This window comes from Equus quagga, chromosome 2 (assembly GCF_021613505.1).
Source record: "Equus quagga isolate Etosha38 chromosome 2, UCLA_HA_Equagga_1.0, whole genome shotgun sequence".
Lineage (NCBI taxonomy): Eukaryota > Metazoa > Chordata > Mammalia > Perissodactyla > Equidae > Equus > Equus quagga.
In genome coordinates this window covers 38,340,598-38,366,531 of record NC_060268.1, presented here as the reverse complement: position 1 = coordinate 38,366,531, position 25,934 = coordinate 38,340,598, and the positions used below count along the sequence as shown (strand labels likewise).

Below are 25,934 nucleotides of genomic sequence, written 5' to 3'. Positions count from 1 at the left end.
TGTTTGTGTTTGTTATTTGGAAAACTAGAATTCACTTCCAAGGAGCCCTTTAAACATTTCTTCCCGGGAATTTGCGGGACAGAAAATGACCCTGCTGCTGAGAGCCTGAGAATGCCAGGAAAGCTATGCCTATCTCTTCCCAAGGTCATCCCAGTGTTAAAGAGAAGGCTTTCACATCCCAGGCCCACCACCTGCGTAGGCTGTGTGATCTTGGGTACATTCTCTAATTCCTTTGTGCCTCAGTTTCCTCATCTATAAAGTGGGGGTTTTAATAGTACCTAAATCATGGTGATTGTGGAATATAAATGAGTTAACATACATAAAGCATCTAAAAGAATGACTGGCAAATAAGTACTAAGTGTTAACTATTAATATTATTGCTGTTCCCTCTTTTTAAATGAAAACCCTGAAAAAAGTCCTGAGTATGTCTCTTTTGCCCAGGGCAAGTGAAGGAATGGCTTGATTTTATGAGTGGATTATCTGCTAATCTTAATATCATAGAAAGAAATCTGGCATCAACCTAATGCAAACAGATGAGTGCCTGAGTTGCTCTCAGAATTCCTGGTTTTGCTCTGAGGGTGCCTCAGTCTTTGCTGTATTCTTGTCCTGCCTGTGCAGGTGATTTTCTATGATAGTGACTGGAACCCCACTGTGGACCAGCAGGCCATGGACAGGGCCCACCGTTTGGGGCAGACAAAGCAGGTTACTGTGTACCGGCTCATCTGTAAAGGCACCATTGAAGAACGCATTCTGCAGCGAGCCAAGGAGAAGAGTGAGGTAAGCACAAGGCAAAGGAAGTACTGGTAGAGAAAACAGAAAGTCCAACCACATTGACTGGACTAAGACGCTCTCTCACATTTCATTGGTCATGAAAGGACTATTTCTTCTGCATATGAAATAACATCAGCTCCTGTACAATAGCAGTCTCAGCTGCCCAGGCCATTCCTCACTCCTTTTCTACCAAAACAATGGCTACAACCTAGATTCAGCTGTTCACATGGAGACCGACAGCAGTCATGGCCCTTATGTTCGACATACTTTCACATTGAGAGGAAGAAGAAATGACATTTTAGCTCTCACCCTAACACTCTCAATTTGATCAACCTCTTTTTGTATGCCAAATTTACTAGTTTCCAAAGAAATTATTATTTTTGTTTGTCTTCCAACTCGAATCAGTATTATTGGGTCCTCTAGCTGTCAATTAGCAGTCCCAAGTAAAGACATTCTCATTGTCCTTTCTGTTGGACAAATAATCTGGGTGAGCCAATCAGATGAATGAGAAAAAAATAGGCATTCCAGGGCCCTTAGTGGAGGAGCAGATTGAGAAAGGTGTTTCTTTCTTTCTGGATGGTTGCCATAAGCAAATGGGTGCCTAGAGGTGATATTTTGATCTGCTTTGGTGTAGATTCAACGGATGGTGATTTCTGGTGGGAACTTCAAACCAGATACCTTGAAACCCAAAGAGGTGGTTAGTCTTCTTCTAGATGATGAAGAGTTGGAGAAGAAACGTACGTACTCTAAACTACTTCTTAATGCTCTCTCCTCCCTACAAAAGGTGTTTTTCTAGCCATACACATCTGAAAATGGAAGGGGTCCTTCCTTGGCTGTGTGCCGAGAGTAGGCAATGCCAAAAACTGTATTTGAGGATAAATATTTTTTATATTAATATTTTCTATTAAAATCCAAACAAGGATGTGTTATGGAGTAGAAGGCAGAATTCACATTTTGTTTTGTTTGTTTTGATTGAAGTATAATTCGCATACAATATTATATTAGTTTCAGGTGTACCACAGTGATTCAATATTTTTATACATTACAAAATGATCACAATATGTCTTACCATCTGTCATCATACAAAGTTATTAAAATATTATTGACTGTATTCCCTATCCTGAACATTACATTCTTGAGACTTAATTTATTTTATGACTGGAAGTTTGTACCTCTTGATCCCTTTCACCTATTTTGCCCCTCCTCCCCCCCACATATATTTTTTAATTAATATGACTTAATAAACTGGTACCAGGAAGGCTATTATCCCTAGACTCTTCAGCAGTAACAAATTTACTCTATTCTGCCCAGGAAAGTGTTTTAATGGAGAAGCTGGAGTAGCACACTGGTGTGACATACAAACCTTTCTCCCGTGTATTTCTGGGTTTTGATAACAGTGGGTTTCAGACTTGCCCTGTGAGCCTCTGATGACTTCCACAGCATCACATCAGAAAATATGGGGAAGCTCCTTTCTGTGGTGCTCACATTTGCCACCACCTTCTAAAAACCTTTTGGGACTCTACAGCCATACCCAATCTGTCCTTCACAGAGATTAAAAAGCCTGAAAAGAAAAGGAAAAAGAATAAAGGCAAAGTCACGTGATAATTAAACTGGATCATGGTTTGAACCCAGAAACTGTTAAGAATCCAAAAACTCTGTTCCTTCTTGAGTTAGAAAACCACCAATTATCTGTCTTAGACAGATAGAAGTCATACCTTGGAACATAAATATCAAGGATATGGCCACCTTCATTTCAGAGGATGAAGATTATGATTGCCACAGAGACTTCATCAGCTCTCTTTTTGCTTTTCTTCGTAGTGAGACTGCGGCAAGAAGAGAAACGGCAGCAGGAGGAAACCAACCGAGTTAAAGAACGCAAGCGCAAGCGGGAAAAATATGCAGAGAAGGTATCAGCTTCAGGCCTGGGGTGGCGACAGGGACTGGTGGGGGTGGATGCTTACAGACGAGGCTTTGGGGTACATGACTTATCTTCTTGGTTCCTGGTTGTTATCCAGCTCCAGATGTTTGTGATTAGTAGCAGTTCTTTGCTGACTGACGTTTGATCAGGAGAAGTGCAGCCTTGGTAGACCTGTACGCCTCACACAGACCCACCATGTCTGTGGTCATAGGGGTTACGGGTAATTATGGAAACCATTTGATGGACTATTACAAAGCGTAAGGCTAAATAAATATGGGTAAGATGGATGTTACATTGTCAGATTCCATAGAGTCTTAGAAAGGGCCTCAGAGGTCATTAGGTCCAATCGTTGTAGCGTAGGTCTGGTAGTGTGCCATTCAGTGTCGTCTCCCATTGGAAAAATAAGTTGCTGACGAGCTTGTTCATCTCTTTTTCTCTAATTCATGCCAAAGATTTGAGCTGTTTTTTGTCTCCCTTCTGACATTTCCTGCTTGAGCCCACTTGGCTAACTGCAAAGTGGGATGTAGTTCCCCTACCTTTCTCCCTATCTGGCTGCTTCTACCAGAGTATTATATCAGTTAATCCTTACTCCAGTCTTTATTGACATCTAAGTTGGAAGTGCAGCTTTCGGGACTTATTCTTGTTTCAGGAGTAAGCCCATTAGTTCTGACTAGGTTCCCAGATTGGACTATGCCCTAGGACTATTGGTGTGGAACCGTTTTACAACCTTCCAAAAAGTGCTTCCTAGTTTTTTTCTGATGGATTTGGCTTACCTTTGGGTCGTGCTGCCCTTCCCATCTTCACCAGCCCTGGTTGGGCCCCTGGTCTGAATACGATAGCCACCTGGACTTCAGGCATCTCCATAGCTGCGGGCCCTCAAGTCTCACAGCTGTCCGTGCCTCATTTCCTTTGACTGTTCAGTTTGTCTGAAGCGTATTGTGCATCCACATGTTAAAACTGGTTCGGCTTTAAGTGGAGGTCAGCTCAGCTTCTTCCCCTTATCGAAGCTTGTATTGGTCCTCATGTCCCTTTGTCCATATGGCCTTGATAGTCCACAGCCTAGGAGCCTGTCTGTATTATATGATCATCTTCCGATAGATATACCAGCTCTTCACATTGTAAAATCCATACCTTTGATTGTACCTTCTGCTGAGCAGAACTGTTTCTAGCCTAAAGGATACTCCTGGTACTCACTTAATTTACAAAGCTGAAAAATCCCAAGAATGAAAGATTTTTTCCTAGCCTGGGCTGCTATCTCTACCCATTACTTACTACTATTTAGAATTAAAATAACTTTAACATTCAGAAACAATATCAAAGAAGAAACAGTGGTTTTCTCATACTGGATATTCTTTACCAAGTTTGCATCAGATGCTATCCCTGCTCTGAGCATAGAAGTTTCAGATAAATATCCAGTGACAATATAAACTATACAAAGACATACCATATTAACCCTAATATAGGTGTATTAGATACAAATGCAGTTAGGTGCAGTGGGTGAATGTGACTCCTAGATGTGTCCAAGCATATGTTCTGTTATTTCAGATCTCTAATCTGTGACAATGCCCTAATGAACTTGGTTCTAGAACTGCTTAGTGTAGCTCAATCACTCAACACTTAAGTCTTTACATATAAATTGAGGAACTAATGACAAAAGCAACCCATTATTCATTGGGTATAATAAGAACCTTCGTTCTCCTTATGCATATTTAAGAAGGCAGAGCAAAAACAGATGTGCAGAAAACCTACTAAAGGCACTGGCCCTCCCTCTTGATGTAGGACTGCATCGGTTCAACCCCTGATAAGTCTGCAGCCGGGACATGACAGAAGCGGACCATGCACCTTGCCCCGTGACTGTCAGGCTTGGTGCAGCTCTGGTTCAGTGGGACTGGCCTACTTTTCAGCTATGTATTATTGTGGTAGAATATATATAAACTTTTATTAAGCCATCCCTTTCTGCCTTCCTTATGAATTTTTTCTTCCTTAAAAGTATGGTAATTGAAAAAAATAAAACCTATACTTTTATAAAGAGTCAGAGTTCTGTCATCACTTTGTTCTCCAACTTCACTTTTCTCTTGGTGCCAGTCCTCATGCTTTTTCCATATTTCCTGATTTGTATGTTCCCAGAAGAAAAAGGAAGATGAATTGGATGGGAAAAGGAGAAAAGAGGGTATGAACCTAGTGATCCCGTTTGTTCCCTCGGCTGATAACTCCAACCTCTCTGCCGATGGGGATGACTCATTCATCAGCGTGGACTCCGCCATGCCCAGCCCGTTCAGTGAGGTGAGGCTCCTTTTAGAGGCCTTCATTGCAGCAGTGGGGACTGTGTCCTGACCTTGTAGCCTTTGCTTCCCTGGAGTCTTCCTGCCTTGTAGATGGGGGTTGCACATGGAATCTCTAAGACGAAAAGAAAATGAAGACAGGCTAGCTTCTCTGGAGCCAAAGCAGGGGATCTAAGTCTGGGGAGTGAAGCCAGGCAGGAGAGGGAAATAATGGCAAGATCTGAGAAGCATGTCCTCACCCAAGTGCAAGGGCTGTGGGCTGTAGGTACTGATAGTGATGATCTTGACCTTCCTTCTCTAGATCTCTATCAGCAGTGAGCTGCACACTGGCTCCATTCCCCCTGACGAGAGCAGCAGTGACATGCTGGTTATTGTTGATGACCCAGCCTCCTCAGCCCCTCAGTCTCGAGCCACCAACTCTCCTGCTTCCATAACAGGCTCTGTCTCAGACACCGTGAACGGTAAGTGATTCTGCTGTCCCAAACAGCTTGGGCCTGGCCTAGTGCCTCAGAAAAGCATTGGTTTGGTGGTGAGTGAAGGCCTGATTCCTTCTAGGATGATGGCATTTTCTACTTTCTTTAAAGAAGAGTAGAGTGGAGCAAAAAGGAGAATTTGTAGGCTCATTCTTTCCTTAGCCCTGTCAAGTGAAAGGGAGGAGGAGAAGGTTTAGGGAAAGCACACTAAGAACTTGATGAAGATTTCAAACTTTGTTTTCTAGTCATCCCTATCTTTCCTACTTCACCCCTATTTTTGCTAGTTTTTAATTAAAGTTAGCTTTTCTGGGCTTTTCCTCACTTCGTTCTGTGGGGCTCAGTGTTGCTGCTGTTTCTTGAGGAGCTCTAGTATAAGGTGACTCTCCAAGGCAGGAGCACATTGGAGTGTGCAGGGGAGTTGCAGATGGCAAGTCCCTGGGGTTCATTTAGTAATGATCCAGTTTAAAGAAGAAATTCAGGAGTGATGGAACCACTCTTTAGAATTAAAAGCAGCTTGAGGAGTCAGGCTGTTTTAGCTATATGGAATTCCTACTAACTCTGTGTGACTCCATGGCCCAGCCATGAAATGGGGACCTAGACCTCCCTGGGAGTCCTGAAACACGCACCCTGCGAGCCAGCCTTCCCTGTCAGGGAAGAGTCTGCTAACAGTTTTTTCCCTCTTGGCCCATTTGTTCCCACAGGAATTTCCATTCAGGAAATGCCAGCCGCAGGACGAGGCCACTCAGCCCGAAGCCGAGGCCGCCCCAAAGGTTCAGGAAGCACAGCCAAAGGAGCAGGGAAAGGCCGGAGCCGGAAGTCCACCGCAGGCAGTGCTGCCGCAATGGCAGGAGCCAAAGCAGGGGCTGCAGCGGCCTCCGCAGCTGCCTATGCTGCATACGGGTACAACGTGTCTAAAGGTGTGGAGCCCCGGGGAGTTAGGAAATCGGGGGAGTGGGGTGCACTGCAGGCTCCACCCTGGTCAGGGAAAGGCTGGAGAGTCTCGGGCGATCTGCCAGGTAGAGCAGGTACGACACCCTCAGTCCAGGAAGCTCCTTGTATTGAGTAAAAAAAAGAGAGAAGGCCCCAATTGTCAGGAGGAGGAACCATGGACCTGATGACAAAGTTGCCAGACTGTAATTCAGAAAGAAGGAGAAGGATGACAAAGGATTTGGACTGGGAACAGGAGAATTGGCAATGACCAAGGCATATTGGGGGTCACCAAGCTGGTCAGTCAGGCTGTGCTAAAGAGGAGCAGTGGGAGTCAAGGTTGGAAAGTCCTGACAGGCAAGAACTTACCAGGTGTATGACAAGGGGCTGTGGAAAGTGTGAGAAAGGAGATGGCTGTTGTGACCATGACACGTGGAGGATGATTGTAGCCATGGAATGCCGGACCTGGGAGAGTGGTGAGAAGTGGAAAGCCTGTTTATAGACCTCTCTCCCCATTCACAACGTGGGTTTAGGGAAAGCAAAATAAGAGCTTGATGAAGATTTCAAACTTACTTGTTTTCTAATCTTCCCTATCTTTCATATTTCACCCTTATTTTTGCTTGTTTTAATTAAAGTTAGCTTTTCTGGGCCTTTCCTCATAGGGCTCTTGTAGCAAGTAAGGGCATTATAAAAAGTGATGTTCAGTAAATATTAATTCACCACCCTTTCTTCTGCTGCAGGAGTAATCTCAGCTTTCATTTATTTGTTCATTCAACAAATAGGAAGTATAATAGCCCAGCCCAGTGTTTCTTAACCTTTTTCCAGCTCGTCACATCCTTGGAAAACAATCATGCCAGCAATCGAGGCTGCCGTGGCAGGGCCTCACCTGATGACACTCCTCAGGCTTTCTCCTGGAGACCTGGCCTGAACTGAGAAGGGGGTGGGAAGAGTGAAGGAGGCAACAGGGGTAGAGTGTCAGAAGGAAAATCAGCAATGTTGGGAGCTGGGGGTGGAAAGCAAGAGGAAGGCCTGCTCCAGGGGCTCCCTGCAGTCCTGCTGTGCATGAGAAAAGACACGTGTCTGCCCACCAAGGACTTAGAATTCTTTCTAGGAAAGTAAAACCAGGACCCAAGAAATGATTGAAGCATCGTGTTAGACAACGTGTTATCAGATGTAGTGGGTTTGGCACATACAAGAAAGAGAGAGTTCATTGTTTCCCAGGGAGCCATCTCTGAAGATGGGAGGTTTGACCTGAGGGCATGGAAAGCAGGGGCGGCCACTTCAGCACAAGGAGAACTGCATGAGCATAGACAGGATAGAGCAGGCAGAGGGCACAGACTGACTGGAGAGTAGAGGACATCTTCTGAAATTAAGAATGAAGCAGCTAATCACAAGTTGTGTCCCAAGAAGGAAGAAGGAATGTATGAAAAAGTACATTCATGCCTAGTAAGTTACAGCTCACCTGCAGCCTTGGCTGCCCCACATTGTATAACATGTGCCCTGTCCTTGAGCACCAAGGTGACTTCTTACTCCCTGCAGATGAAGTAATGTGGAGGGGGCTGGGTAGGTGTCTTTCTCTTAAAAACACATCCCTCTTACGGAAAAGACAGTTGGCAGGAAGAGCAAGCAAATGTGCTAAGAGGAGGTTGGCAAGAGTGGCAGGGAGGGGTTCCCCGCAATCTTACATCAGCCCAGACTCCAGTAACCAAGGTCAGATGCTGAGTCAGCTCTGACAGGGCTGGTGCTTACACTCTTCTTGTCTCTTTCTCCATCCCCACAGGAATCTCTGCCAGCAGTCCTCTGCAGACGTCCCTTGTTCGGCCTGCTGGCCTTGCTGACTTTGGACCTTCAAGCGCCTCTTCTCCCTTGAGTTCCCCTTTGAGCAAAGGAAATAATGTTCCTGGGACTCCCAAGAGCCTCCACTTGACCAGCAGCCTAGCCCCAGACTCCCTGGTCCGGAAACAGGGCAAAGGCACCCACTCCTCTGGAGGACGGTAACCACCTGGGCTCTCCAGCTTCCGTCACCCAAACCAGGGGCTAGAGTCCTGGCCTGTAAATGATCTTTGGATGGCTTGCCCAGTGCAGCATCTTACATCCCAGGTCAGAGGGCAGAGATGACCAGTCGCAGCAAGGGAAGGACAGGCAGGTGGTTAGTGTGAGCACTTATATCACCTGTGTCTCAAGAGGAGTGCTCTGGGGTTGCCTATAGGAGGAAGGCCCAAGGACAGCAGTCAGCTCCGCAGCATCTCAAATGAGCTTTATAGCCACGTCTTAAACCTCATGCTGGGGAAGGGCCTGACAGAGACCCCCTTTAGATGCTGAGGCACACTGTCTCCATCCCCATTCCACTCTTTGGCTCTGGCCATTTCCTTTGCAAAGGCTCCACGATTGCTGTGAAGAGCCTCTCATGGTGGAGACTTCTCTTAGGGCTGTGATTTCCTATAGGACCAGGAAGGGAGGAAATCATGTACCTGGCGTCCTCAGTCTTTGGGCAGCTCCCCAGGTTTCCAAACCCCATTTGCCAGAGTGTCACCATTGAAGAGTGCAGTGAGTGTGAGAGAAGATAGTGGCTTGTGAGGATGACAGAAGGCTGGAGGAAGCGTGCTCAAAGGCAGCTATTTTCCCAGCATTTCCTCCCTTGTCCTGCATGGTTCACACCAGAGAACCTTCAGGTCCCACCAGCAACAGTAGCAGCAGCTCCCACCCCGGGACTCCCAGAAGCCAGTAAAGAGACCAGGAGCCACCTCAATCAGCAGGACATCCTCACTGCCCCTCTTGCAGTCTCCCCTTGCCCTTCCTGAATGCACAGTCTCCCCACCCTTGCCCTTCAGCCCCCTGCTTGGCTGTATGCACTGTCTGTATTGCACTGAGAAAGGAGGGGACAGCAGGAGTGAGGTGGAGAGGATTGAGAGAGGGCAAGTTCAGCACCAACCCTTCTAGCCCCAGCCCCACCAGCCTGAGCTTGCTTCCCTCCAGGAAAGGCAAAGGGGTGGTGTTTGCACGGGAGGTGTTTCTGCCTGCCCCCAGCCTAATGTCCCTGGTGGAGCAGGTGCTTCCAGGCGGGCCAGCCTCTAATTTGCACACCTGAAAATCGCGGAATTGAGTTTAGATAGATTGATTTTTAAAACTTTTTTTGGAGTAAGGGTGGTAGGGGAATCATTTAATTTAAATCATTAAGAGTCCCCTGCCCAATCCCAGACTCCTGTGTACAGATGCTATTTAGAGGGAATCAGAAAAATGCCAAGCCTTTTTTTCTCTTTGAATGTGCTGTCTATTTTTATAACTGAACTTGTACATATGTATAAAGAGAGACACATCTTTCTTTTACTAACTGGAGAAAAAAATCTTAAATAAAATGGAGTGAGATAATTTTATGTAAATTGGGGTGCCTGTGGTCTTTGCAGCTGCGTCTCCTTGGGCATAGTAGGGCTTGGGAGGGAGTGTGGCTGGATGGAGGAAGCAGAGCCGCAGCAATGATTCCTGTGGTCAGAGAGCGCAAGTGGTCAGTGGGATGAGGAGTGCTCTGTGGACGTTTTCTCGGTGCCGTTCTTAATTGGGCTTAGGAATTTCCCTTCAGCCATCAGAAAGGAGGCTTGACCAAGTGCCTCGCATGCTGAGACCAAGGCCCTCAGGGTACAGGCTCATGGACTCGTTATGACTCAGGACCTAGCCCCCAGGTCTTAGGTGTGGGCAGCTTGGCGTGGTCCACGGTCAGTCAGTTACCTAGTGGTAATCTTAATACTGATGTGTTCTTTCTCCAAAAAACACAGTGGGAGATTATCCTGGCAGTGTATAATATGTAAAATCCCCAACTAATAGGAATGTTATGGTCCCAATTTCTAAACCTATGATGTGTGTACAAATATGCGTACAGGCGTACCTTGGAAATATTGCAGGTTTGGTTCCAGACTGCTACAATACAGCGAGTCACACCAATTTTGGTTTCCCAATGTATGTAAAAGTTTTGTTTACACTATACTGTAGTCTGTTAAGGGTGTGATAGTGTTATGTCTCGAAAAACAGTGTTACATACCTTTATTAAAAAATGCTTTATTGCTAAAAAATGCCAACCTTCCTCTGAGCCTTCAGGGCATTGTAACCTTTTTGCTGATGGAACGTCTTGTAAAAAACACAGTATCTGCGAAGTGCAGTAAAGCTAAGTGCAATAAAACAAGGTGTGCCTGGATATAAACCCCAGAAACCAACCCATTCACAGTTCCAGTACACACTGTCTGTGGATCAGTTACGCCAGTGGAAATACAGTAGTCCCCCTTTATACCTTCCAGGACCACCCGTGGATGCCTAAAACCATGGATAGTACCAAACCCTAGATATACTGTTTTTTTGCCTAAATGTACATATTTGAGGTGTGATAGCAAGACTAGCATGCATTTCTTTTTCCTTCTTCACAATTTCACGGATAGAAGATTTGGTCTTACCATGGATCTTAGCAACCTCAACATAAGATTGTTTTTCTTTCCTTATTGAGAACTTTCATTTTTTCACTTAAAGGAAGCACTTTACAGCTTCTTTTTGGCACATCCGGAATTGCCAACATCATTACTCTTGCGCTTTGGGATCATTATTAGTAAATAAGGGTGACTTTGAACACAAGCACTGCGATAACTGCCACAGTGGATCTGAAAACCAGAGGGCTGCTAGGTGAGTAATGGGCAGGCAGTGTATACAGTGTGGATCTGCTGGACAAAGGGATGCTTCAAGTCCCGGATGGGAAGGAGCGGGACAGTGTGGCATCACACAACTCAGAATGGCATGCAATTTAAAACTTAGGAATTGTTCATTTCTGGAATTTTCCTTTTAATATTTTTGGACTGCAGTTCACCGTGGGTAACTGAAACCAATGCAAGCAAAACCGCAGGTAAAGGGGGACTACCGTACTAACAAACTGTGAAAGGAACTCTGTTCTCAAAGTTAACTATGCTTGTAAGAATCATGAAAGACAACAGTGCATTATGTTGCTGAGGATTCCAAAGCCATCTTGGCTTTGAAAACAGTTCTCTGATCAGTTGGAAACAGGGCAAGTTTCCAGCCCGGACTGGCAGTTGGGTTCTCTGATTGAGCTAAAACACTGATATGCTTTTGCGTCACCTTTGAGCAGAGCTCATGCTGTTCCCAAGTGTGCTGGCTGTGTGGTCTTCCGAGCCTTGGCTCACCCTGCATACCCTTGATCAGAGTGGGCTGGCTCCTGGGCAGCTGCTGCTCACCCAGTCACAGCGTCAGCCCTTTCTTCATTCTGTTGGTCTCAAGTAGCACTATCAGATACACTGGGTCTTGTTTTTCTTCCTGGTAAACTTGACCAAGGCCTCGCACAGAACAAACCAGTGTCAGTTTCCCACCCAATTAACCACGCCTTGTTGTCGTCACCATTGTGGCTTCTGATCAACAAGCCTAGTAGGATGAGTCCTCTCCAGTTCTCATTACTCGGCAAGGCCCCCAGTGACACTACAGCTAGAGCCTTGCCAAGGTCATCAGGGGCCGCCTCTCTGGGGACCTGACATATGAGATCCTCGCACAGCTTTGCTCAGATGTGGATAGGGTAATGCCTCTCCTGAAAAGCGTGTAAGTTTTGGATCAGAGCCTTCCAGTCCTCTCTGTCCCTCAACATGCCACCGTCCTCCCCTTTTACCCATTTCAATCCAGTCCCTGAAACACAGCTAACATTTCATATTAAGGGATGCTCACAGCATCCCTCACCTGCCCCTCCCTTGTCTGAGAGCAGAAGGATGGGACTTAAAAGTGAAGGCTTCAAGCTCATTAACTTGGGTGCAGTCCCCAAGTCATGATTCATGCCCTATCTACCCACTTTCTGAAGACCTGTCCATCTCCCACATGGCAGAGCCAGCTCTCACTCACCCCAGGGAGCCCGTCCCTTAACACAGAAAAAGGCTGGGGAGGGCTCCCACCTGACGCAAGGGAGCATCCCTCATGGAGCTTAGAAGCCCCATCCTGGAGTGCAGGTCCGGGCTGCATCACAGTGAGGGCTGTCACCTTGCCACGTGAACCAGCTTTGGGGGCCTTAGGTAGGTGGATTTTTAGATTGTGGGTCTGTATGAGCAGTCCTGGAAACACAAGGTCTGCACTGGGCTTACTGTCACAGTTTCCTTGCCTAGGGATTTGGAGAAGTACCCAAGACTGTGGACACCCACCCCTCGACTTGCTTGGGTCTGTCTGGTCCTGAGGGTTGGGTTGGGCGGGACACGGGGCAGTGCGGACTGAGCAATGAGCTGGGTTTTCTTCACGCCTTGCCCTGGTGTCTGCCGATGTTTCCATGCATAGAGCCTTGCTGTGAGCTTTCAAGAGCAGTCCACACGCCCTCACCTGTGTCCCTCACAGCAGACCACCTGCTGCTAAAAGCAGGTCTCCTTAACTTCCTTAAATGCCAGACGAGGAGCTTGGCCAAGATGAGTAGGTTTTAGCTGGTCTCTGGAGTTTCAGACATCCTCAGACATGCCTCAAGGGCTGTTGTAAGTGATGAGCAAAAGGGGCGTGGGCCACCCAAAGCAGGCAGAGCGCTCCGCTTTCACTGCCAGGTGAAAGGTTTTGTGTGGAGTTAGGCTGTAAGAAAAAAGAATTTGGAGCCTCTGAATCATCCCTTAAGGCGATGCTTCTCAAACCTTAATGCGGATATGAATCACCTTGGGATCTTCTTAAAATGCGGGTTCAGTTTCAGAAGATCTACTTAGAGACCTGAGACTGAATTTTTAACACCTCCCAGCTGTGGCCATTCCTCCAATCCTTAGACCACAGCTGGAATAACAAGGCTTCAGGGCACCCTCCAGCCCTGCCAGTCACAGTCAACTCTGACCTCTGCTTGTACACCTCTGCCACAGCCAGGAAGCCCTGTGGAGGAAATACAACTTTATTTTTTCTGTTGTTAGTTTAATCCACCTTGAAGACAGAAAATGAAATCCTAGCATTTCCAGGAGAATTCAGTCCCCCATGTGTTTTCTCAGTTTTTTCATTTAAAAAGTGTCAATTCATGATTTTTTCCGTTGCCTTTCTCCCCTGGGTGGCACCTCTGTTCGGTGTGAGAGGAGGTCTGTGATCTGCTGCTGTCCCTCTGTCCTGTGAGGCTTCTGCCGAGATGTAGCCTCTTTAATTGCTGGCATTCACGGGAGGGTCTCTGACCCCTGGACTCACTGTTTCTGCTGCATGTCTCTTCCTACTGGGACCACCAGACCCTTCAGGGTCAGCGAGCTTTCTCAGTTAATGCCTAAGCCCTTCCAGGGGCCTGGGGAAATTTGGCTGCTCGTCCCTGCCTCTCTGAGACAGCTGGAGTGTGGTGAAGCCATGCAGTCCGGGAGGCAGCCATGGGCAGTGCCGGCTGCCCCGTTCAGCCGTCTCCATGGTGCACCTTCAGACTACTTAGACGCAGAGGATGGAGGGAGGGCACGGTGTGTTCTAGAGAAAGCAGGGCTTCTGGCTGTCTTGAAACCGTGTGCCTAGGTACTTACTCTGTGGTGGCAAATGGTGCTAAGAAAGTCACCTGCTTGGGGGAGAGGCCCCTGAATGGAGGCTCCTGAGGACTCTGGGGTTGGCAAGAGCTTGGGCTATTTGAGCCCTCATGGGAACGATCTACCCGTTTGTCACCACAGAAGTGTCTGGAGCAAACAGTGCCAGAACTGGGCTATGGAGATGCCAATCCCAGGTGACAGTCCTCGGGGCTGGTGTAAGAGAAGGTGGAAGGAAGGAGGCGGGAGGATGCGCCTGAGGCCTGCTTCCTGGGTGCTGAGGGCCCCTGAGGAAAGTGGTGCCTCCTTATCACCAGGCCCTTGGCCTCTTCTGTGCTCCCATTTCTTCTTTGCTTCAGGTCCTGGGACTTGGCTGGCTCCTCTTTCTTCTTTAAAACGCTCTCTCTTTACAACACCCACTCTCTCATTCCAGTTTCCCCCGTTATGACAAGTCCCTGGGGGGTATATTCCTGGTTCTATCCTAGCCACTGCCAAAAACGAGTGTCTTGCTTTTGTGTGTGTGCGTGCACTGAGGAAGGTTAGTCCTGAGCTAACGTCTGTGCCAGTCTTCCTCCACTTTGTATGTGAGTCGCCACAGCATGACTGACGAGTGATAGAGGTCCACACCCGCGATCCAAACCCACGAACCCAGGCTGCTGAAGCCGAGCACGCCGAACTGAACCACTGTGTCGGGCCCAGTCTTGCTCTTTTTTTTTTTAATAAGGGTTTTCTTGCTCAGCAAAACAAGGGTGTCAGGTAAAAGCAGAACTGGAGTTAGGGAGTCACAAAGCTCAAGATAGATTTCACAGTTCTCAGAGTCCCTGGTCTTCAGTTCCCGGCACCTTTCAGTGAGAGAAGCAAGGATTCCTGAGTGAGAGGCTCCCCAAGTCTTCTCTCTCCCCTCTTAAAGAGGTGAGAGTTTCTTCCCAAAAGGCAGGGAATGTCTCCTGTGAGCACCCCGGCAGGGCCTATGCCTCTGCTCTCCTGCTCCTTGGGATTTTGTTGTCCTGGGACCCAAAGCTCAAGAATGAATGCTGGTCCCAGGGGCGGGGTGGGGGGCCCTCTCTGGGTTTGAACTAGACGAGATTAGGCTTCAGCAGCCTCCGAAGGGATAAAGGATGCAGGGGCACAGAGGGTCCAAGTTGCAGGAGATGGTGGAGAGTTTTCTAAGCTCCCCCAGCCTGGCTGATGGCCACCCAAGAGCAGCTCTCTGGGAGAACGCCCAGGCGCACTTAGAATGTCCTACGGCCTCCACCACACAACCACACACCCTAGCCTGGATCAGGCCCACCTACGGCTCTTCCTGCTGCCCGAGAAGGGGGAAGGGGCTCCCTTCCTATTTCCCAGGTGAGGGTACTGGAAAACCCTGGGCAGCTCAAGCCTTGCACCCTTGAAGTCGTGATGCCACTTGCCTGGGAATGGCGGGGGAGAGTGTGAATCCAGGGGGTTGTCAGGGCAGTGTGGCTTCAGTGGTCTCAGTTTGCCCTCAGGCCAATGGAATAGGAAAGGGCAGCATAAACTCTGTTATGCAGAATCTATCTGAATAGCTAAGTCTTCCAGAGAGCTGACATATAACCCTTTGAAGCACCAGAATTTATCTGGTTAGAACTTTCTTCAAGAGATTTTATGGGGCCGGCCCCGGTGGCAGAGCGGTTAAGTGCACACATTCCACTTCGGCGGCCGGGGGTTCGCCAGTTCAGATCCCAGGTGAGGACATGGCACTGCTTGGCAAAGCATGCTGTGGTAGGTGTCCCACATATAAAGTACAGGAAGATGGGCACAGATGTTAGCTCAGGGCCAGTCTTCCTCAGTGAAAAGAGGAGGATTGGCAGCAGATGTTAGCTCAGGGCTAATCTTCCTCAAAAAATAAATAAACAAATAATTTTTTTAAAAAAAGATTTTATGAATGTCACTGCTTAAACAGACCACACTGAACATATCTTAACCTTTCCTGAGGACCTGGGTCGTGTGAGCATCTGTGCTCAGGCCCACTGCGATGTGACCTCAGTGTGCCCAACACCAGATGATGCCGACAGCCACGCTGGTGTAATTCTTAAGTCCACTTTGTATGAGACCTGTGCCCCCTCAGAGTTTTGTGTCGATATGAGGCAGCCCTCCCTCTTCTGACTGACTTTTCCAAATTGTTGGGGCTCGGAAACCATTTTGCCTAATTCGGAACTTCTGAACCACTGAAAAGTACTCTGAAGGAGGAATCGTGGGCTCTCCTAGGAATAAAGTAACTGAGCTTCAGTGCACACCTCCTGTCTGGCCTGCCCTCTGGCCCTCCTGCTGGGCTCCATTTCTGGGCTCTGAGTTCTGGATAAGCCAAGTGTTCTGGATAAGCATGCTCTGGTTTGAACCAGTTCACTAAAGCATGTTGATTTTATCTTACTTTTTTTTTTTCTTCTTCTTAAAAACCAAAAAATGTACTGATTCATTTAAATATCTAGGAACAGCTGTGCTTAGGGGTCTAGGCAGTAGATTGGCACATGCTCACTCCCGGAAGGCCATATAAAGGCAATGTAAACAAATGTAGTCCATCCTCTGAGTTAAGTGAGAGCAAGGAAGATGAAATGGGTGATCTCAGAGGTCAGTGTCACTGAACCTGATCTCCTGCTCCCTTCCACTCCCCCGTGCTTCATCTTTATGGGAACAGGCTGGTCATGCCTAGGGACTAATTGCAGCTATCCACTGGTTGGGCCATTAATCCTCTAACCAAATAATATCATTGCTTACATTGGTTAGGGTAGCACAATCTTTCTACACCATCATTTAAGGTCCAGGGTTCCTTTCATCTTGTTTCTCTGCCATCTCCATGCTTTGTCTTCATCTGCATGATCCATGCTGGTTTCAGAAATGTCTTATAGGAAGAGGAAAGACTGGGGAGGAGGGTCACCTGCTGTCTTAAGAGTTAGATCCTTAAATGGCTCCCAGTACTTTGGCTCACATTCTATCAGAGAGAGCTTTAGACCCAGAGACCCACCTAACTGCAGAGGGGCCTGCCTTACAGTAATGGAGGAAGAGGACAGATTTGAATGGACAGGTGTTAGTCTTGGACACAACACCCCAAAGGAATATGGGCAAAACCATTTATTCCAGATTTATTTATTAAGCACTTTCTGTGTGGTAGGCCCTGTATGTGCACAGAAAATGCACACACACAAATGCAAGTGGTTAATAGTCATGGAGAAACATCCAACCTCATTAATAATCAAGGAAATGCAAAATAAAGCAATAATGAGACTCCAAGCTTTTCCTTTCAGATTGGCTAAGACTTGTTTTTAAATGACAGTTGCCAGAATTGGGGAAGATACAAGGAAATGGGCTTTATCACAAACTCCTGGTGGAATCAGAGGCTGATTTACTATGAAACACTTAGTTTAAGCTTCAGGACACCTCACTTTATATGGCCCCCTTTGCACAGGTAGCATGGAACATTGCTGCAGCTTGGAGACCCCCTCTATGCCTTGGAAAAGGTGATCCTGGGGTGATTCAACCTCCAGTGACAATCTGCCCTTGGTGACCATCATCCAGTGTCCAGACCCCATTGTTGACCCCAAGGAGAATGATCTGAACAACATAATGCTCCACCTTGACCCAGGCTTCATGGCCAACAAACCCCCCAAGAACTGGCATGGCAGGGGGTGCCAGAGTAGTGAGGACCGGGCTGGCTGGACCAGCTGCCAAGCTAGACCATGTCTCCTGAGATCAGTGAGCGAGGGCTAGCCTGAACAGATGTCTCTGGGGAAGTTACAGAGGTGGCAATGGGACATTTTCCAAAATTACCAATAAAAAAAGTATATCAAACATGCTCTTAAAAAAGACACTTTCTTGCTATTCTTTCCATAGAAAGTGAAACTGTAATATCATTATTGCTTGAAAAGGCAGTCAAAGACTATGCAGCCTTTCACACCCAATAAGATGGCTGTAATAAAAAAGACAGATAATAAGAAATGAGAATGAGGATATGGAGAAATCGGAATCATTTATTGCTTGTGATAATGTAAAATGCTGCAGGTGTCTTGGAAAACAGTTTGGCAGTTCCTGAAAAAGTTAGCCATATATTTACTATGATAGTTAATTTTATCAACTTGATCAGGCAACAGGGTACCCAAACCTTTGGTCAAACATTATTCTGGGTGTTTCTAGGAGGAGGTTTTTGGATGAGATTAACATTTAAGGCAGTAGACTGAGTAAAGCACATGCCCCTCTCCATGTGGATGGGCCTCATCCAGTCAATTCAAGGCCTAGCCAGAACAACAAGGCTGACCCTCCCTCCAGTAAGAGAGATTTCCTCAGCCTGACTGCCTTTGAACTGGAACATTGGCTTTCTCCTGCCTTCAGGCTGGAACTGAAACATTTACTCTCCCTGCTAGCCTTCGCACCAAACTCCAAACTACACCATTGGCTCTCCTGGGTCTCCAGCTTGCTGACTCATCTTGCAGGTCTTGGGACTTATCAGCCTCCATAATTGCATGAGCCAATTATGCTATATCTATGTACCTATCTATATGCAATAGACAGATACATAGGTAGATAGATACATAGATAGATAGATAGAAGGATAGATAGATAGATAGATAGATAGATAGATAGATGATAGATAGACCATATTGGTTGCATATCTTTGGAGAATGCTGACTAATAATATGACCTGGGAATTCCCTTCCTAAGTATACGCCCAAGAGAAATGAAAGCATATCTACACAAAACTGGTACACAAATGTGTATAGCAGCACTACTTATGATAGCCAAAAAGTAGAAACAACCTGAGTGTCCATCAACTGAGGAAGGGATAAATACAATGTGGTATGTCCATAGAATGGAATATTATTCAGCAATAAAAAGGACTGAAGTACTGACACATGCTACAACATGGATGAAACTTGAAAACATTGTGTTAAGTGAAAGAACCCATACAGGAAAGCCCATGTGTTACATGATTATGAAATGTCCAGAATAGGCATATCCATAGAGACATAAAGTAAGTTAGTGGTTGCCTGGGGTCGGGGGGCAGATTGGGTGGTACAGGTAAGTTGGATGAGGTTTCTTTTTGAGCTAACAACAATATTCTAAGATTGATTCTGGTGATAGTTGCATACCTCTGAATATATAGTAAAAGCCATTGACTTGTACACTGTAAAGGGTGAATTATATGGTATGTGAATTATATTTTTAAAAGTTGTTAAGAAAAAAGAAAAGATGTAGCCAAAAATGTGGAGGAAGAGTTTTAGGTGGAACAGCATGAAATTGCTGTTTACCCATATGTGACTTTTTTTTTACTACAAATATGGTAATTTCATGTTTCAACCTATTGATAATTAAAAATAATATTTTATGATTTTTGAGGTATTTGTTTGCTTTCCTTTTTTTTATTATTCTAAATATTTGGTTTTATACTTAATTTTATATTCTTTTTCTTAAAGAGGATTTCCCAAGTTGCGTAGGCTTTAAGGCCTCACACACCCAGATCCCAGGGTGGGAACGTAAAGTGATGGAGGCTTATATAGGACAGTTTCATAGTATATATCAAGAATTTTAGAACCACCCATGCCTTTTGATCCACCATTCTACTTTTAGAGATGTATTTTCAGGGAATAATCAAGTTTGCTTTAGGGCAAGTCTTCTCCACTTTAACATGCAATCTCCTGAGCAGGGCTCTTATTAAAATGCAGAGTCTGATTTGGTAGGTGTAGAGAGTCCCAAAGATTTCTGCGTTTCCAATTCGTTCCAGATGATGGAGAGGCTGCTGGTCCACAGACTCCAATCTGAGCAGCTGCAGAGGACACTCTTTGGCTGTCTGCTCAGCATTTTCCCTTCCTGCATTGTGCAAGAGCCATGGGGCTAGGCCTAACCCTCCCACACACACCTTGTCACGATGGTCTGGTCAAGGATGGCCAGGATCCCAGGTCCAGGGCAGTCAGAGCCTAGTCCTTCCCTCCCTCATGGCTGTCCTTTCATAAACTGGCCGGAGACACAGAGGCCCTGAGCCCGCCCTCCACCCACATGGATGTGAACACGAAGCTTGTTGCCCCAGGAGCTGAGGAGAAGCCGAGCTGAGGGTGAGGCTGCCACACAGAGAAGGGTAAAGCCAGAAGAACCGTAGGGATGAAGCAGGAGCCCTCACTGAGCCTTGCCCGAAGCTCCCTTCCTCTTCTGGGTTTTATCAATAACTCCCAACTGGCTTAGGCCATTTAAACTGGATTTTCTGTTAAATGCAACTAACACAAAAGGTTTCATGGCAGTGTAGCTGAACCTAGCAAAAAATTGGAAACAACCCAAATGGAAACAGTATAGGATTGGTTAAATAAATTTTTGTACATCAATGTAATGGACTATTAGGTAACAATTAAAAATCTTTTTTGTGTGTGTGTGAGGAAGATTGGCTCCCAGAGCTAACATCTATGCCAATCTTCCTCTATTTTATGTGGGATGCCGCCTCAGCGTGGCTTGCTGAGCAGTGCTAGGTCCGCACCTGGGATCCAGGCCTGCAAACCCTGGGCCACTGAAGCAGAGCACGTGAACTTAACCACTACACCACTGGGCTGGCCCCTCTGTTTTTCTTTTTTTTGCTGAGGAAGATTTGTCCTGAGCTAACATCTGTTGCCAATCTTCCTCTTTCTTTATTTGAGGAAAATTAGCCCTGAGCTAATATCTGTGCCAATGTTCCTCTATTTTATATGTGGGTTGCTGCCACAGCATGGTTGACAGTGGTGTATGTCCGTGCCCGGGATCCGAACCTGCAAACCCAGGCTGCCCAAGTGGAGCACACCAAAGTTAACCACTACACCACAGGGCCAGCCCCTAAATCATCATATTTTCAAGAATATTTGATGATATAGGAAAATGCTCACGATTTAATCTTAGGAGAAAAAGTAGGACACAAAACAGTAGGTAAAGTGTGATCAATTTTACGATTTCACTTACATATGTACGTACATAGGTTTTTCAATAGAGTGTTAAAGGGAGGACTAGAAGGATGTAAACGTTCCTGGATGGTGGAATCATGAATGACTTCCTAATTCTTTAGACCTTTCTGTATTTTCCAAACTTTCTACTATGCTCACGTGTTATTTTATATATAATAATTATAAGCACTATTAATAAAAGAAGTGTATGTTTTTAAGGACAATTTAGAAAAAACTCAAAGCAAGAAGAAAGCAGGCTATTTCTCACACTCACATCTTTCCTACAGTGTGTCTCCCTATTTCAATTCAGTTCACGTGATAGAATGATAACATGGTAACACCCCCCCTCCGCCCCCACCTTACGGTCTGCGAAGGGACTTGAGAGGAGCACTGCAGGCGAAGGCCTGGGCTGGAATTTCAGACGCCATCGAGAGCTGTTTTAAGGCAGGGACGGCTTTTGTCGTGCCTCCAGTTAGATTCAGAGCCTTGATGGACCCCTGCTCCAGTTTGCAAGGCCGATGGTCTGGCTGAGCTGGGCCCAGGGCCAGCTCTTCCTCTGGGTAGAAAAGGGAGCGCCTGTATGGCCCGCCACCCAAATGAGTGTTCTTAACCTCCGAGGGCTATTTCCAGCGCCTCTTTGTGCATAGGCCTTTTCTTTTTCAGCTTTGCATTTTATTTTATTACATATTTGACTTATTTACTTATGAATAAGTAATAAATTTCACAATTCAAAATCGAAAACATACGAAGGGCATAAGAAGAAAAAGTCTCTCCCCTACCCCTGCCTCTGGCCCCCAGTTCCCCTCCTGGGAGGCAAACTGTGTTGACAGTTTCTGGTGATTCCTTCCAGACATATTTCTATGCTTTCTAAAAGACATGATTATATTCATACTCTGTCCCTAACTTGGTATGTTCTTTTCTCCGCTTCACATTATACGGTAATGTTAAGAGAGTACTGAATAGAGAGTAACATGTGTTTCTAACATTAGTCAATACTCTTCCTAAACATTCGTAAAGGCTGAAAATATGCCATCGAAGGGAGATGAGCCATTTGGTTGTCCCGCTGCTGGACAGTTAGGGTTCCCCCCTCACGTCCTCTGATTCTGTTCCAGCGACACTCTCCGCCTGGGTTCAGCCAATGATTGCATTTGGTCTGGACCCTGATTGGCTGTTGGCTCCCTGAGGACACAGGGCTCTAGGGTCAGGAGGAAGAGCCCAGAGCCCTCCCCGGGGTGGCGGGGCGGGGGGATGAGCCGGTGGTCCCTGGCCTTCAGGGGCTGGCTGTGTGGTCCGGGCCAGCAGAGGAGATACATTTAGCTGGGTCAATTGCTGCTGGCTGTGTCATGCCCCAGGAGGACTGTGCTGTTGGTAAATAAAGCAGAATGGCCTAGCTTCAGCCAGCCCTCCTTCCTCCTCCCTCTCCCCAGCTCGCCGGCAGGGCAGGGGCTGTGAGAGGCGGGAGAGGGCTCTGACCAGGGAAGGGCCACTTGCGAGGCCCCAGCCCCAGAAGAATTATGAAGTGGCCTCGGCTCTCCGCCCCAAGTTTATTTTTCCCTGTCATTTCCTCTCTCGTCTGTCTTCGCCCACCCTCCCCAACATGGCGGAGCCTGGACTGCCCAGGGAGCACCCCCTCCCTGCTCTGCGTCCTCCCCCTTTTCCCTTTCTCCCTCCACCCCTGTCAACCTGACTCGTCCTCTGTGCTCTGCTAAGTGAGTGGAGTTCATTCGTGTAGTCATTCATCCAAGTCAACTCATTTATCCACGTATTTGTCCAGCAAGTATTTTTTGAGGACCTGGGCTAAGCCAGGCTCTGTGCTGGGCACCAGGGATGCAGCAACGAATAGGCAGGTACCGGCTCCGGCCTCTGGAGCTTACGCTCTAGTGAGGAGAGAAAGAATCTAGTAATGCGGTAGTGGTGAAAAATAATTGTGCTAAATAGTAATAATAACCAGCATTCACATAGTGCTTTAAAGTGTAACGTGTTTTTCACCTGATAGCACATCTAATCCCAAGAATCTGAGGGGCAGCTATGATGTTCAGTCCCACTTTAAAGATGAAGAAATTGCAGCTCGGAGACATTAAATAACCTGGCCAAGGACTCACAGGGTACATGGAGCCCTGGTTCTCAAACCCAGTCCCTCTAACCCGAAGCCCATGACCCTCCTGAAAAAGAAGAGCCACTGGAACTGGATGGTAACTGGTTTCTGGTGCAGCTCCTCATTTCACATTTGAGGAACAGAGGCCCAGAGAGGCTAAGTGCCTTGCCTAAGACACACAGCTTAAAACAGGGACTGTGACCTGGATTCCAGCCCAGTGCTCTCTCTGCATCTGAACAGCAGTTCAACGCCCAGACCAGGGTATGGGGCCCTGGTGGATTTGAGGTGGGGGTGGTCATGGTAGGTCTGTCTCCTCCCCTCACCTGCCCCCTCCCCGGCCCCCCCCCAGCCCTCCTCCCACTGCATGGTCCCTCTTGTAGGAAGACAGCCCAGAGCACCCTCCCTATCCCCCATCCTCCCCTCGCCAATGCTGGCCTCTTCCCGAGTGAGTGGGCTTTCATTCAACAAATGCAATGTGAGCACCTACTGTGTGCCAGCTCTGCTGGGTCCTGGGAGGCCCCTCAAGGGCTCACGGTCTGCTGAGGAGGCTGACAAGGAACACAGGGCTATCAAAGCTGCAAGAGAAAAAGCACAGGTGTCAGAGACACATGACAGGGCCTCAAAGCCAGGCCTGGGTGGTGAGGTAGAGGAGGTTCAGGGAAGGCTTCCCAGAGGAGGTGACACCTCACCTGAGCCCTGAAGTCTGAGTGACGAATGAGCCAGACCAGAGCTGGCAGGGAAGAGACTTCCAGAATGAGGGAACAGAGAGTGCAAGACGAGGTAAAAAGGCAGCTTGCATGTCACAGACTTACTGCAGGCTTCTGTCAGGTCAGCTCCCACACATTCAGCGTGTATCAGGTCAGGGCCACAAGTGACCCGTGAGCAGGAACTGGGCCTCCCTTCCTGTGGAAACCCCCACGGGCCAGGGCCTGTGGACAGGTGACTCAGGCACCCCACGTGAGCAGCTCGTCATCAGCTTTCCCCCCATGGACTCACCGTCCCTCCCAGCCAGAGCCACGTCTGACACACCCTTCACCTGCCATCATCCTGACTGGGCCCAGGAGGGGCTGTGCCTGGCTGGAGGCTTTGCCTGCCATTGGGGGAAGTCCCCTTCCTCCCCCAGTCACCAAACCTTCAGGCTGTCACAAGGAAGGCCAAGCTCCCTTCTTGTGGGGACAAGGAGCACCACCCCATGAAAGATGTGCCAACAGCCCTCCAGCTTAGTGACCAGAGTGGGAGCACCAGCAGGGCTCAGCCCCTGCCCCCTGAGATGCCTGCCAGAGGGCAGCTCTTCCTCCGATGTGCGTTTAGGGCCTGGCCTCTCTCAGCCAGACAGAGGGAGAGAGAGGGGCCGGCCCAGGATGCAGTGCCCCGGGGTCAGCGCCACCCCCATTGGGTGTGCTGGGGCCGCCAGACCTGCCTGGGCCACCCTTGGCCGGTGGCCGCAGTCCCACATGCCCAGGCCAGGCACATGGACGTTCAGATTCACATTAGCCTGGGGAGGTGGCTCAGCACTCTCCCTTGGCTGTGCCTGAGGTTTTCACACGGAGTCTTTCCCTGCAAGGGGACGTGTGACATTGCATTTGAAGGGCGTCTTATTAAACCCCGTTGCCCAAAGGTCCCCTGAGCTCCTTTGGGGCCTCAGAGCTGAGCTGCGGCGCTTGGATACACACAGTTCCTGCTCTGGGGACTCGGTTTAGTGGGGGCAGACCTGCAAGCAGATCATGCCAATACAACATGCTGGGCACAAAACGGAGGTGTGGGGGGTGGGCACAAGGAGGGCAGCAGCTTCTGGAGGCTTGATGCTGGTGCTGAGTGCTGAGGATGTAAGAGGGCTGGGCGAAGTCGTTGGATAGAGAAAGCAGTGGGAGCCAAGGCTTGGTGGCCAGAAATTGCCTGAGGCGGGAGGAGACAGCAGGCAGCATAGACACCAGGGGCTGGAGGCATGGAGGGGCTCAGGAGGGTGCCGAGGCTGGAGGGGAGAGCAGGGACCGGGCCACAGGGAAGTTCATCCTGAGGGCCATCGGAGCCTGTCAGTGTGGACGGTTGTGGCCAGAGTTGTATTGTTACACCATGTGGAAGACGAATATCCAGGGAGGGCACAAAGCTGGGGAAGATGGATCCGTTTGGAGGTCATGACAAAGGTCCAGGGAAGGGCGGTCGTGAGGGCAGTGGTGGTAGGGAGGACAAAGGGGCCTTCAGATGGCAGAAGACCGGCAGGACAAGACCAGCAGAACCCTGAAGGTTTGAGGAAGGAGCCTGGGCCCAACGTTCAAGCTTGGGCTCCACCTTACTGGGGGGCCGGTGGTCCAGGAGGGGCAGGATCCAGAACAGAGCCAAGGACAGAACTGAAGCGCCAGGGGGAGGAGCGGAGCCTGAGGGGCTGGTGTGCAGTGCAGGGTCCCCAGATGGAGGAGGAGGGGCCAGCACAGGCCGGAGAGGGCGCACAGTGCAGACGGTGCCCTTGCCCTCCTGGAGGGCCAGTGACCAGAAAGCACTCAGGGTGTGTCGAGGGAAGTGCCCGGAGCAGAGGGGAGGGCAGGGGCAGACCTGACCTGGAGAGCGCAGGCCTGGCAAGGATTCTCCAAGGGCAACCAGGAAAGGGCAGAGGACAGTGGCCCCCCCCGCCCCCGGTGCTGTCCTGGGGGTGAGGGTCCAGGGATAGCGCAAGGAGGGCAGAGGACAAGCGAGGTCAGGGCCTTTAGTCAACCCCCTCTGACAGCAACTCCTGACAAAGCAACTCTGCTGGGCCGCAGTTTCCACAGCCACCGTGCAATTTACTGTCCAAACATGGATGCTTTGAGAGTGGAAGTAATAATTACTCCAGAACAAGAAGAGTGAACTAGACCTGCCCTGGGCACACTAGCTGTGGGGCAGGAGGCTGGCCCTTGTGCTCCGACCCTGGGCCTCAGGGAAACCCTTGCTGTGACCACTGTCTCCCCTGACCTGGCCCTGGGCATTGAGTTGGACTCACACCCTGGAGCACCCTGACTCTCCTCAGAGACAGGCCTGAGGGAAGGCAGCGTCTCGCCAATTCGAGGTCCACTTCCCCACACCCTCTGCTTCTCTGACACGGACGCTGCCACTG

At 48.3% G+C, this 25,934-nt stretch overlaps 1 protein-coding gene across 3 annotated transcripts in view; it reads left to right on the top strand.

Moving 5' to 3' along the window:
- INO80 (INO80 complex ATPase subunit) overlaps positions 1-9,751 on the top strand; it is a 126,984-nt gene extending 117,233 nt beyond the window's left edge. For 2 of the 3 annotated variants that reach the window (XM_046653904.1, XM_046653905.1), the window contains exons 30-36: positions 619-777; positions 1,406-1,508; positions 2,590-2,678; positions 4,817-4,972; positions 5,273-5,432; positions 6,146-6,361; positions 8,152-9,751. In XM_046653904.1, the coding sequence (XP_046509860.1) occupies positions 619-777; positions 1,406-1,508; positions 2,590-2,678; positions 4,817-4,972; positions 5,273-5,432; positions 6,146-6,361; positions 8,152-8,369 (1,101 nt within the window). In that variant the 3' untranslated portion in view covers positions 8,370-9,751. The remainder of the gene's footprint in view (positions 1-618; positions 778-1,405; positions 1,509-2,589; positions 2,679-4,816; positions 4,973-5,272; positions 5,433-6,145; positions 6,362-8,151) is intronic. The other variant, XM_046653906.1, reaches the window with a different exon arrangement.
- The last annotated feature ends 16,183 nt before the right edge of the window (positions 9,752-25,934 follow it).